The sequence below is a fragment of the Calypte anna genome, chromosome 6, assembly GCF_003957555.1.
Source record: "Calypte anna isolate BGI_N300 chromosome 6, bCalAnn1_v1.p, whole genome shotgun sequence".
Lineage (NCBI taxonomy): Eukaryota > Metazoa > Chordata > Aves > Apodiformes > Trochilidae > Calypte > Calypte anna.
The window spans coordinates 4516939-4531386 of NC_044252.1; the positions used below are offsets into that span (position 1 = coordinate 4516939).

Genomic DNA, 14448 nt, shown 5'->3' on the forward strand with positions numbered 1-14448 from the left:
TGGTACAGGAGATCCAGGCAGCAGGCCAAGGTGATTTGATTTCCAGGCATTCCCTTTTTCTGAAGCCTATCCTGATTTATGCACACACTTTATACTACAAGTGTCAGCAAGAAGCACCTAGGGAAATCTGCATTAGTACAGGTTTTGTTCCCTTACAGCTCACAGCTGGGCAACCTACCTTTTTTTTTCCAGTCCACTGATATTCTTTTATTCTTGTTTTTATTCTTTATTTGTTTTTTCTCATTTGTTCAGCATGTGATCTACCTCCTGTCTTTTGTGTTGACTCCCTTGCTTGTCTTAGTACTTTCATGTAGTTAACGTGTGATAAAGAGGTGCTGCTCTTTGCTCAGTATTTAGTGTTTTCCTCTGAAAAATCAGCTGCCATGGACAAGTGTAACGAAGGTGACTCCCTTTAATTCTGGGTGTTGTTTTTTTGGTTTTTTATAAGTAGTCATGGCTAACATGGTTTTAATCTCTCTCTCAGTATATCTAGTGCTTCTCAAAATGTGAGCTTAATAAAATATTTATAAAGCCTTAAATTGAATGAGCCGTGTAAGTGCAAGATAATTCTATTAATTAGGGATCTCTCAATCTCACAAACACTAAATTGGGAGGGGGGATTATCTGAATACAAAATGCACAGCTTGAGCCTTTTCATTTTTTTTTTATAAATAAAGCAATCTTTGATATTGAAGAAGACTATAGAGAATTGAACTATACATAACCATATCCAGATAAACAAAAATCACTCTCCCAAAGGACAGAAAGTAGCTCAATACTCCCCTCTATCCTCTTGAAAGAGACTCCCATTTGATTGGAATCTTCATTGCAGATGAGTTTTTTAAGATGCTGAGTACAGCTCCTTGTGGATAAGGCCTTGTGGATAATCACACTTGACTGTAAAAAAATGAAAAAGGTAATAGAGAAACCACCTATTTCAGGGACTGCCATTTCCTACATTTAAAGCTTGTCCTCTGTTACTGTCTGGTGTCTCAGTGCCACCACCTGAGCTCTGATGCAGCCAGTGGAGGGCATGGCAGGGAGAGAGGGAATTCCTGATTGATGGGGACCTGAAGTAGAGATGTGTGTGGGAGTTGAGGCTTGTGGTTGGGCTCTCTTAGGGAGCCTCTTCAGTTTTGAAAGTAATAAAGGCTCTAATAACATATTGCAGCAAACGACCCTTGCTGATTTGTGGGTTCTCTGCTGCCTGCTTGTGGTACCCAGCAAGCTATCAAATTGAGGTCTAATGGGAACATACTTGTGTGCTGGAATGGGAACATTCTTGTGTGCTGGAACCAGCCTTGTCTCCCCTTGGTTACGCTGTGCCAAGGGTGTCTGACCAGGAATCCTGTTTACACTCTGGAGAGGTGATTGGTTTTCCTTTGGGAGCCCAACACCCTTTGCCCAATGTGCAGGACCAGGATGATTCTGCCCTGGAGTTGTTTCAATTGAAGGGCATGTGATCTCCTTCTGGTCTCTCTCTTTCCCTTCCTTTTCCTGGTTTCTTTTCTTTCCTACTCCCATCTCTGCCCCCTTTCAGTAGTAACATCAGTGCATTTTCACCACATGCCATTGCAGGCAGGTCTGGGGCAAAATTAAGATAGACAAAAAAAAGTCTGGCAGAATCTGCCAAAGCACCCAGTCCTGTCTCTCAAGGGTCAGAGTGGGGATCCAGCAGAGTTAGAAAAGTCATGTTGGCATGCAAAGAGTGGGTCAGCTCCTTCCTCAACCAGTTCCAACTGGTTTAGTACCAATGAAACTATGGTTAGTAGTTATGAGCATCCTTATTTATTATATATATATAAAGCTTAATAACTGCTGTCCGTTTCCTTTTGCCTTTAAATTCCTGGATTTTACAACCATAGGAGAATTTTAACTCTGTGGAGAAAGGCTTGAAAACCTCCGTGCTGACAGCTGAAAATAGCAAGGAAGTCAGGGGAACTTCAGAGTTGTACACATGCGTTTGAAATGTCATGAGCTCTATGCAAAATTTATGGCATACTGAGCATCTGGCTCATCATTTGGAAAAGATGGATTTGGTGCTGTGTTTTATACCACTTGAAATTCTAGACCTGTCACAAGGTTTTGCAGAACTCACGGATTAGCTTGGTGTTTAAATTAGCAACAACTGGGCTGAAGTCTGAGGTGTAAGCCCGGAGTAAATGTGGGCAGTGTGAGAACACTGAAGATCACTTCTTGCTTTTTGGCACATTTATTTGGATGTGTTATGCCTTCTGGAGAATAACGAGGAACATTAATAACAAAAAAACATTCCTCTAGGTTGAAATAATAGAAAGTAACATTATTTTTAGAAGGAGGGGTGTTGTGAGGTAGAAGTAGTATTTACACTGTGAACTTTGTCTTCCTCTGATATTGATGGTACAGCTCCACCTTCAGGAGAAGTTTCAGGATGCGTTTAATCCACAGTTTACTCCACTCTGAAAAGCAGAGTCCTGGTACCCTCCCAGCCCTGCCTTGTGCTTGCTGCCACTTTCTTCGAGTCAGGGCTAATGATCCCTCAGGTCACAGAGGGAATCTCACTGAATGATGGCTGCAAATCAGTATTTGGGAGGTTAATTCACAGTCAGAAGAGCACAGAATCACAGAATCAGACAGGTTGGAAAGGAGAGACTCGAGTCCAACCCTTGATCCACTCACTCCCCCTGTGGTTCCCAGCCCGTGGCACTGAGTGCCACATTCAGTCTCTTCTTAAAAACCTCCAGGGATGGAGAATCCACCCCCTCCCTGGGCAGCCCATTCCAATGCCTGATCACTGTCTCTGGAAAGAATTTTTTCCTAAAATCCAACCTAAACCTCCCCAGGCAGAGCTTAATCCCATGGCCTCTTGTCTTACTGGGAGAAGAGCCCGACCACCCCCTGACTCCAACCTCCTTTCAGGGAGCTGTAGAAGGTGTGGGCTTGTGTGTAGAAGTGGTAGCAGGTGTAGTCTGAGGTTCTAGAGGTGCTGGGAGGACACCAGGCTTGAGGAAGAAGCTCTTGGGTACAGCCTGGCATGGGGCTGAGCATATCAAGAAAATGGATCTGTAGTTTCAGGTGCCCTTCAGTCTGGTATTGCCACAAAAGGATGCTGTCCCCATTCCCATGGGTGGCCTGCTGTTCAAGTGAGAAGCACTGCTGCTGGTGCCAAGGCTCCAGGAGCTGCAGTGCATGGCATTTGGAGAGCAAATGCAGCTGGAATGATGTTGGAATGATGATTATAGAACGAGGTTTGTTCACCATGCAGCCACTCTGGTGCTGGGCAGGACAGCAGCCGTCCTGCAGGAGCCCCACCTGCCTCCTGGATTTCATTTCTCTTTATTTTTCCACGTGTGCAGCCTCCCCACAGGGTGTGTAGGAAGGAGTTAATTCCAGAGAGAGGAAAAGACAACCTAGCAGGGAGCTTTGTTTTCTTTTTCTGTGCAGTCAAGAGCTGTGTTGTGTTGCTCCTGTGTTCTATCGCTAATGTGAAATTCCCAGACTCGTTGATTAGTGAAGCCAGACAGGAGACAGGGTCCAAGTGGCTAACCATGTGAGAAATTCAGGGACTGTAGGCTACTGTTAATTAACCCAGAATCCAGCAACATGGCACAGTGTCTGCGTGATAAGTTACATTATCTTCAGCAGCTCAATTAAAGGAAGGAGTGAGACACAGAGCAGACGTAACTCGGCAAAATAAATAGACAACTTGAGTCAGCCTTCATGATTTGGTGAGACATCACGTAAGGAAATGCAATCACTTGTTTAGCATAGTTAAGCAGTTTGCTGCTCACAAACTTATTTGCATGACATCTCATTTTGAATAGGTTAAGTTGTGGCAAATTAGGTCTGTGCCTTCCGTCTGATGAATTCTGCAGAAAAGAGAGGAAAAAAAAAATCCTCTACCAGGGATGTGTCATTTGTAAACTGAAATTCTACATTTGTTTTCTTTAGCAACAAACTGGAACATATGGACTCCATGCTTAAATGGTTCACTTTCCATACCACTGCTGTCATGTTTGCCTTTCTTGATGCATGCAGGAGGTAACTTTAACCCTCTGTAACTGCTCTTAATTTTGACTGTTACTCTTCCAAGACCATTCTAAGATACAGAAGTGTTCCTCTAGGTTGCAGTCCTCTGTGTTTAGAGGCTATAAACCTATTTCAATGTCGATAATAATTTTCTGTCTCTAAAAAAATTAAGTCTTGGCTTGCAGGAGGTGGTTTGCACCTACTTTGGTGGGGGTGTGTAGACTGGCAGTACTCAGTTGTGCTTTAGCATCCTTTTGAAAATAAGATCTTTATTACACATGCCTGTTTTGCTCATAGGGACCTTAATTCTCACGTGGTACAAAGCTCATGCTGTTGGACCCCTTGCAGAGTTTTGTTGCATATCAAGACTTTTTGATCCCACTCCTATCAGATAGGAGGGAAGTGACAGTTCCAGTAAGTGGCTGTATTTTGAAATTGCCACATGTTTGTTGTAGTGTGTAACTCCCTGTGTGGCTGTTGGTCACCCCTCCCATTACAGCCACCCCAGGTGACTCCAACAAACTATGGAACAGCCAGAGTTGGTGTGAAAGGTAGTGTTTTTGGGTCTCCTAGTGTGTCTGCCTCCTCTGCCCATATATCCACTGTAACTTAAAAAGATTGTCTATTCTTCATGTAAATAAAACTTTTAAGCAAGAGGTGGTCACAAGCAGCAGATAGCTGGTCCTGTTTTCCCTGGAATCCAGCCCAACTGTCATCCCAGAAGGAGCTCTTCTGGTACAATTCCCTGTCATTGGGCACAGTAAAATCAGGAGCCAAATCCTTTCTTTTTCTCCATCCCCCTACGGCAGGCTGTTAATTGAAGAGCTAGAAAGAACACAAGGTTCCTCCCAAGACCAAAAATCAATTACTCTGACTGCCTCTTCCAAGGAGCACCTGGTGATCCTTCCAACAATGATACACTCACATGCATCAAGTGGTTTTGTCATTTCTGTTCCATTCAGGCTAAAACAAAATCTTTGGGGTTTGGAGTATTACACTGAAAACTCTCTTAGGTTTTGAAATAATGGGAGTTGTCATGTTTCACTAATAGCCTTCTAAAAAGCAGATGATACTGCAAGCAAGCTGGTAAATAACTGATTCATTCAGATCATTGGCTTACTTCATCTCTGCTCCAGATTTTATTCATACAAATCCTCTTCCCTTGTTGAAAACACCACTGCTTGCAAGCATTGGGGTGGTAGGTGGCCCTTCACAGGTAGCTCTGAAGAGATCCCAAGGTTTGTCATGGCAAGAATCTGGTTCATTGTCACCTTTTTCTAAACCCTCTACTAATGAGGGGATTTTTTTTCTCCGTGTTTATACGAAGCACAGTTTCAGACTGGACTCTCAGGCACATGCCTTGCTTCTGTCAAAATGCTGCCAATAATTTCTGTTGAAGAGGATGGAGTCATGCATGAGAAATGCTTCACAACAAAGCTGATGGATGGATCTGGCATAAGCTTTGTTTTGTCCTTCTGTTCTTGGATCAAAAGCTAAGAAAATCTCTTCGGTTTCTTCTTTATTCGTGAGTAGAGTAGATGTAATATTTTTCTCAAGCAGGCTTTTTGTTGTAAGGATGTGAATGACACGGGGGCTTTTTGCTCCAGGAGCATTGTTTAAGTTGTCAATAAATAATAAAATCGTAGCAGGCATTTGGAATGTCTTCTTGTGTAACCTAGGCAAGGAACTGCACCTGACTTCACTCTCTGGTTGATACTGGACCTTCTCTTCGATTTCCACAAAAGTAACCTTGCTCTCTTTAACCTGAAAAAAGGAAAAATCAGAGCAAAACCTTAATAGAAAAATGGCAAAAAGGTGTGAGCAATATGTTCCAGGCAGAACTATGTGTGACATGGCTTTACGTGGCCCTGCAGTAGCAGCTTTTCTCTTGTCCCAGTGTCACAGTTTAGCACTGGGCTGGCAATTAGACTGAATGACAGATGCTCCCTATTAATCCCCCTCCCCTCCCTGATAAAGAAAGGAGAGAGAATAAGGGAGAGAGACTTAAGGGTTGGAAACTAAACTACATAGCTTTAATGGAACAGTAATGATAACAAGGAAAAAGATTACTAAATATATACAGATATACAGGAAAATGATCCCACGTTCCTCCCCTCTCTCCCCCGAATAACTCTCATATCACCACTGAGGCTGTAGGGCAGCCCTGGGAAAGTCCAGGCTGGACTCCTGGAGTGAGGAGCTGGGGGCAGGAACACACAGGTTCAGGCTGGCAGGGATCAGGACCACAGGTGGATGAATGGATGGAATCCTCCCAGGATGTCAAAGCAAACAGGGGAAGAAGGGGTTTGACCCTTGTGATCCCTCAAATTTATCCTGAGTATGAGGTGTATGGGATGGAATACTCTGTTTGGTCAATTTTGGCCATTCTTCTTGTCCATTCCTCCCCAAAGGAGGGTTTGCAGGTGTGACATCTTTAGTCCTTTTCTCTTTCCAGAGAGCAAAATGTTTCTCAGAGCTGAGGAAAAAACAAAACTAATACATTTGCTTGTCTTGCTCAGTGAATTTCTAAACTAGTTTCATGTGTGTAGTTAGATTTAAGAAGTCAGGGTTTCAGCATGCCCTCTGTTCTTATTAAGAGATGGGTTCTGATAGTGTGGCCCAGTGCTCAGCCCTGATGCAATGAAGCAATGTGATGGAGAGTTACAGAACAAATCATATCAAGTCATCAAGGTCCCCCCTGCTTTGGAGCACATAGATGGAGCTTATTTTCTACAGGAAAATGCAAAAATAATGTATGCTGGGCCTTTAGGAAAGGGATACTGCTTCTCAGTTGTGTGCTAAGTAGAAATTGGTTATTATGTGGTGCTACTCTGAAAATGAAGCATATGGCCAAAGGCCTGCTCTGCTCTTCAAGTGTTAGCCTAAACCTCTAAAAATTGTTCTGATTCGTGTAGTGTCTGGTTCTCAGTGGCAAAATTTCATTTTAAGTGTTAGTGGAAGATGTGATGTGTAGCTGGCAATCAGCAACACAGGAGAAAACAAATAGTATCTAACCCTTATTTAGTCTTCTCAACAGATTTAGATTCGTTTCCTAAGGAGGGAAGGATTAATAAAGAATTATTTCAAGTAGACAGGTAACTTTCAGTGGATTTTTCCTTATGCTGTTTCTGTATGGAGAAGGATTTGAGGTTTGGACTTTTTTCCCTACTAAGAGTTCTGTGTCCTAGCAGTGCAGGATGTGTTCAGTGTTGTGTGATTTGTTCACCACCTTTTGTGCCTTTCCTGCCCTAGGGAAATCATGTTTGATACCAGCAGAGCTTACAGGGTAGAGAGGTTTGAACCCACTCCTCTTTCCCCTACAAAGGAAGGTGGCATGGGGGAGCAGAGATGTGTCAGTGGACATTGAGAGGTTTAGTGTCAGGCAACCACTTTTTTGGAGGATTAAATGAATCCTTCAAAAGGGCTTCCTTTTTCCCTTTTATTTGCATGATTTGTAACCCAAACCACTGATTGTCTCCATGGGATTTTATCCATTTACTTTTTTATTACAAGAAGCCTTAAAACAGGTCATCTGAGATATATTTCCTTGGATTCTTCTCTTAGCCACACCAGTTGGAGCATTCCTACAACTGGACAACCAGCTGGCAGGGAGGTGGTGTTTTGAAATTCAGCCTTAGGTAAAGCCTGGATGGAAGTATGACCATAGAGCAGAGGAAGAAAACTGCAGTTGTTTTTTTTTTTCAGGCTTGTCTGCTTTTTCAAATTCCACTATTGTTTTAAAAATCTGTGCCCCACATGTCAGCCATCCCTTGTTAAAACAAGGCCACTGACCAAGAGCCTTCACTGAATAAGAATTACAGTAATGTGATCCAAAAGCTCACAGACTGGGAACTCAAAATCTGGCATGGGAGGAATTTTTTTTTCTTCATTTAACTTAGAGTTAATAAATGTGGCTTCCCAAGCACAAGGGAATGAGGAGGGGGAATAGATTGTGAACATTATTATTTATCCAGATGCTTAGAAATAAGCAGTTGTATGTTCTCAAATAATGTAGCTGTTTCAAAACTGATGATAAATTTTTGAAGTTATGCCTGTGGGCTTTGTACCACACAGATAAAATTCTCATCTCATTTTGATATTTTTCTCATCAACCCCAAGAATTATACAACTATTATTTAAACAGAGACCAACAATCCTTAAAGACAGTCTTTCCTTGTTTCTGTAGTTTTCATTAAAACATCAGCAGAACTGGAGAATTAAGTTGCAATCTTATTCATATGAATTGTATTCCTTCTTTCCTGTGCCCCCATGCTAAAATGCTGGAATACTTTGGCAGTTTGCAGGTGGGAGAGCTGATGTTCCTAAGCAAGTAATTCAGGGTATTTCAGCTACAGCTCACCTCCAACTATTGAGTTTGTAAAATAAGTATTAATAAAAATGAAGTAGGATTTTCTTTATTCACTGTGCAATTCAAAGTCTTGCTTCCAAATCACATCTGCAGTCCCGAGTTTCTCAACTTTGCATTAACATGATGAAGTTATGTGTTATTTACCACGTTGCTTTTTTTTTTTCCAGCACTTACAGAACCCTGCAAACTTCCACAATGCAGCAACAGAGCTCCTGGACTGGTGTGGAGACCCCAGAGCCTTCCAGAGACCATTTGAGCAGAGCCTGATGGGTTGTCTGACGGTACGTCTGCTCCCTCTGAGTCCTTCCTCTCCTTTCTTTTACATGAAATTTGTGATGGCCAAGGAAATTTGATTTTCAGAATCTGCAATTTGGATTTTGGGGTTGGTTTTTTTTTTGTCAGTTTATCTTCAGCATGTGAAGCCAGATCTTACCAGCTGTTCACTTGATCCATTACTTAACAAGAAGCAAAATGCAATAACTCGAAGTTAAATCATAAAAGGGAAAATATTTATAGCTGGATGTGCATAGTTCTGGTTACTTGATATAAACACACAATGCTTATTTTCATGGTTTTAAATTGCTAGTTGAGCTCTGTTCTTATGGAGTTAACAGAATTTCAGGCATAAACTTTTCCTTTGCTCAGTTTTGGTGGGGTTGGAAGTCTGCTTGTCTTCTGTCCTAAGCACACAGAACTTCAAACTAAACAGCTCAAACAGTGTTTTTGAGGTATCTATTAGACTCTGTTACATACATACTCCCCAAACCTAATCCTGCCATACTCATTAGGAAAGTTTTAATGACTTCAGTGCTTTTCTTTCCATCCATTCTTTATTAAGAACCCTGCAGTTCCTAAAGCGACTTCATTATAATGCATTGAAATTTTATTTTTCATTGTGTACACAGAAGTATTTTTTACTTTGGAAGTTTATTTCCCATACACCCAGCAGCAAAATCCAGCCCAAAACTGTTAAGACTTGAGAGGAATTAAATTCTGACTGCAGTAGGAGTGTTCAAAAGCTTCACTGCCCTTTGCAGGACAAGTTGACGTAAATAAAGTCATTGAGAAACTATACAATTATTAATGAAGATACCATCATTTTATTTTGGCAGGGGAGAAATGCATGGATTATTTTCATGTTCTTTGTAGCTGACATACATAAAACAGACACAAAGACTCAGATTCAGTTGCCAGAAATCCAAATGTTAAGGAATGGCTCCATCTTAATGTGCTGAAGAGTATAGCATCCCTCTGATTCCTATGTCAAAAAAGTTAGAATAAATCCAGTAAGCTGAGGAGGGGCACATCATTCTTCCCATCAGAAAAGCAAGACATGGAAATGGTAGAAATGGAAAGAAAAAATAGAAATTAGAAATGGTAGCTGTGTCCAGTGATAAGATATTTAAAGATTCTGTTTGAAGTAAATGTTGTCTTCATTATGTAACCTCAATCACAACAAAATGTACATAGGATCTGAAGTGACCATAAGTACATTTTATTTATTTATACTTTTGAAAAACTTTGCTAGCTTTCCCAGGTTGGCCTTTGGGAAAGGAGCCATTCAGCTCAAGTATACTTAAGAGGCAGCTTGTGCAGAGTCTTTCTCTGCAGACCTCTGCTACAAACATCATAAATGTGACCTGTGACTTCCTTGCTGTTCAAATCCTTCTTTCTACATAAGCAGATCTGCCATCCTGCCCAAGTGCAGGGTCAAAAGGAGGTCTGACTGCTAGTGAGTCACAAAGCACAGGGAAAGTCAGAAGGAAGTGCTCAGTGAAGTACAACACACAATCCCTGGTTAGCAGCACTTCTAGAAATGAAAATTCTTTCTTCTGACCAAACAAAACCCACAACACCCTTATTATCTAATTACTCTTAAGATTTGAACAACTCGTGTTGCTTTGCTTCATGCTCCTCCCTGAAATCTGAACAGGGGGGAGTGAAATTCCCCTTTTCCAGGCTGGTTATGGAAGAGCACTCTCTGCCCTGTAGGACTGCCTGGCACCAGCATCTTTATCACATGATGTGATCTCATTATATTCCTAACAAAGAGGAAACCCAGGAGCTGAACCAGTTGGCTGGTTGTATGTTAGATAAATACACCAGATTTACAGTATGCATGGAAGATGCAGTGAATATGTGTTTCTTGATTTTAAAATCCCTCTAAGGAAGGGATTCTGTCATTTCTCATTGTGCACATCCCTTCCCCTGCTTCCCATTAAATGAGTTTTATTACATGGTTCTACACCAGAGGAAATACTTCCTTTGTCTTCCTAATATGTAGCAGTGGGCAAGAACTTCTTTCTAAACATTTTCCTCTTCTTTTGAAGCAAATGTGGGTGTTGAGACTTTCTGTCCTCTTACAGGAAGATGTGTTTATCTGTCTTCAACAAACATGTTAGACCTTCAGCCTGTTTCCAGGGAAATTATTATTATGCCAGAGGGGGGGGTTGGGCTCTTTTGCCAGACGACTTTCAACAAGACAAGAGGGCAGGGTCTTAAGTTGTGCCAGGGGAGGTTTAGGTTGGATATTAGAAAGAATTTCTTTATGGAGAGGATGATCAGACATTGGAATGGGCTGCCCAGGGAAGTAGTGGATTCTCCATCCCTGGAGATATTTAAAAAGAGACTGGATGTGGCACTCAGTGCCATGGGCTGGGAACTGCAGCAGTAGTGGATCAAGGGTTGGACTTGATGATCCCAAAGGTCCCTTCCAACCCAGCCAATTCTATGATGATTCTAAGAACCCCAGCAGCACATCTGGCACTGATTGAATAGTACAGCCTTAGCTGGAGGTGTTCAGAAGAGGCAGCTCAGGGGAGACCTCATCACTCTCTACAACTCCCTGAAAGGAGGTTGCAGCCAGGGAGGGGTTGGGCTCTTTTGCCAGACGACTTTCAACAAGACAAGAGGGCAGGGTCTTAAGTTGTGCCAGGGGAGGTTTAGGTTGGATATTAGAAAGAATTTCTTTACGGAGAGGGTGATCAGACATTGGAATGGGCTGCCCAGGGAAGTAGTGGATTCTCCGTGTCTGGAGATATTTAAAAAGAGACTGGATGTGGCACTCAGTGTCATGGGCTGGGAACTGCAGTGGGAGTGGATCAAGGGTTGGACTCGATGATCCCAAAGGTCCCTTCCAACCCAGCCAATTCTAGGATTCTATGATTCTATTAAGAAAGTTGCAAATAAGCAAACAGCATCTGAAATACTGGAGTATCCTGAGTAAATTTAACATCAGCTTATGTTCTGTAGCTCTATATTCTATCAGCTCTATGTTCTTTACTATCAGGAGCCAATTTTTCTTACTGCTGACAGTGTTTAGAAGTGGTCTTCTCTGTGAGGATTATGCTAGAAGAAAAGTGAAAAATCAGTATGGAAATCTGTTCAGGCACTAAAACAGGATGGTAGTTTTATTTTTCCAGTCTTTAGAATTACCTTCAAATTCCCTTGAAATTTTGATTATTTTTTTTCTATGCTTTTTAAAGCAAGGAGTCTCTACCATCATTACAACATTTAAGCTGTGTGAATTCCTGCAGGCAAGTGCACTTAATCCAGAAATTCTATAAATACTAAAAATGCTTGCTTGCTTATAAGGTTCCTCTGTGGTGTGCAGAAGGATGTCTTTTTTTATGACATTCTGTTCTGTTAGCTCTCTGACCAGGGAAAAAATTGCACACTAAACTCTTCTCAAACCATCAAGGAGTATGAAATTATCATATCCTACTAGCAGATAACATGGCATATACTGCTCTAAATTGAAATGTATTAATATGGCATGACTGCAGAAGGGCAAACTCTCTCAGAATGACCAAACCATCCATTCAGACACTGGAAGCTTTAAGTGCACTGGATGGCAAAGCATCAAATTAGAGCTGTTATATTAAGAATAACCAGTTCAATGGGATCTCTGGCATAACAGATTCTTTGCATCATTTAAATCTTACCCATTATATTTTGCAAAAATTAACCAATTGGATTTAATCCTGTTGGTAGCAGAGATGCTCAAAATCTTGACTTTGTGCTTTGATTTCTTTGGGGTTCTTAGAAAGCAGTTCCGTTTATCTGACACAGCATCTTCACAGCTTCACTCTCAGTAATATCTGGTTCACTTTCTAACTCCATGCTGCCAGTGTTTCCAGTCCTGTTTCCAGTCTGACAGACCCTGGATGGGTGCAGAAAAGTGGCATTAGAAGTGCTCTGCTCTGCAGTAATGCAGGAAAGCTTTCAGCTTCACTGATGGAATCACTGGCTTTGGGTAGTTGTACATAGAAAAGGCTGTTATGGGAGGTTTTCTGTGCTGGAATTGTAATGCCAGTGCTTAACAGAAACCGTGATGTCCTGAGACAGCACATGTTGAATGTGGCTGAATTTTCTGGCAAGAGCCAGAAATTCAAATTCAAATTGAAATCATTGATACTAGAAATTATTGAAATTGCAATGGATATGGTGTTCTTTGGGATGTAACATTACTTCTTGCATAGTGTTATGGAGATCTACTTAAAATAACCTCCACTTCCCACAAACCAGACATAGAGGGTTTTATTATCATAGAATCACAGAATCAGCCAGGTTGGAAAGGACCTCTGAGATCATCAAGCCCATCATGACTGAAACAGTTTCTTATTCTGGTGTTCAAAGTTTATAAAACACTTTAGGATAAGAATATATCATGGTTAGGCTGGTATTTTTGCTAGATTTAAGAATATAAATCTGCAGTTAAAAAAAAATAACCAGAGTTTGGCTGGACAAGGTTGTCTCACACTCTTCTGCTTTTTCTCAGATCCAGTCTTGTCTCATCCTCTAAGTCTGCTCCTGCCAAGCAGTTTAACTTGTGAAGAACTCTTCAGAGGGCATTGGGTATCTTTGGTGTCAGTGCTTCAGCAAACTGGAAACAAGAGCAAAATGGAGAGGTTTAGAGAGTTGGCTTCAGCAGAGGACAATAAATGCCTGTGCTTCCTTCTCTTCCTGCACTTCAGCTTTACAAGGCACAGGGCCTTCTCTGGGGCTCTTCAGCTTGCCTGAAAAGGAGATAAAAGGACCAGTAACTCTGTGCAGCTACCTAGAGGCTTAGTTTTAAGAATTAAACACATGGCTGCAATGGTTTTAGGCAGAAGGAGGAATGAAAGTAAGCAGGGATACCCACCTGGGATGGCTCTGAATGTAGCAGAGCTTTTCCAGTGAAAACTGGGATCTCTGACCACCATAGTTAGGACCTGCATTTCCCTTCCCATCCACTTCCCATCCCAGTTTGTCCATAACCGTGCTGAAAGTGTCATTGAAAATGTCTTCTTTTTTTCCCCACGGTCTTCCTGTTCCAGATATCCTCTCCAAACGTGAGGTCTCCCTCAGATGTGGGAATCTCACCCATGTTTGTTGAAGAAATATCTCTTTAGTTTAAAGCAAAACAACACTGGAATTGTACTCCTAGTTGTACTCTCATTATTATGGATTTAATTTTAATATTTTCCACTGCTTGTACCTCTTACTAGATCAGCTGAAGAGAGTTGCTGAAATAACAAGCACCTCTCTTAAACTGATGGAAGTATCTCCTAAAGGTTCTTCTTTTTATACTGATAAATGAAAAAATATTTTGAACTGCATTTCTCTTTGGAAAATCCTGGAGTTGAGGCTGTAGAGATTATTTAGGTCATTAAGAGAAAACTCAGAATAGATGCTCTGAGTTTCATGATACAGAAATCTATTTTAACTCATCTGATATGTAATAAAAAAATAATAAAAAAAAAAGAAGCCAAGAGCAGTATCATTGGATAATGTCAAGTTTCCACAAGAGGATGTCTCAGACAGCAAAACCAAAAGCTGAACTAATGCCAATGTCTCTGCTGCTACACTGACTTCATGCCTGGCTGCTTTCATTGCATTGAATGCAGAAAAGTAACCAAAATCAGCATATGACATTGAAAAATCAGATTTCAAATCAGGTTAGGACCTGAATGCCAGTAGTTAGGGATGGAAGAGTTGGCTCAGCATATCCATACCCAGCAAATGGCAGGATGCAGCCACCCACTAGAGCCCTAGAGAAGTTGAGCTTCATCTTTGCATCCAAGACTTCC

The 14448-nt window shown here is 41.4% G+C and overlaps 1 protein-coding gene across 7 annotated transcripts in view; it reads left to right on the plus strand.

Annotated features, from left to right (window-relative positions):
* ZMIZ1 (zinc finger MIZ-type containing 1) overlaps positions 1–14448 on the plus strand; it is a 282504-nt gene that overhangs the window by 140248 nt on the left and 127808 nt on the right. For all 7 annotated transcript variants that reach the window (XM_030452945.1, XM_030452939.1, XM_030452941.1 and 4 more), the window contains exon 4: positions 8545–8658. In XM_030452945.1, coding sequence (XP_030308805.1) covers positions 8545–8658 — 114 coding nt within the window. The remainder of the gene's footprint in view (positions 1–8544; positions 8659–14448) is intronic.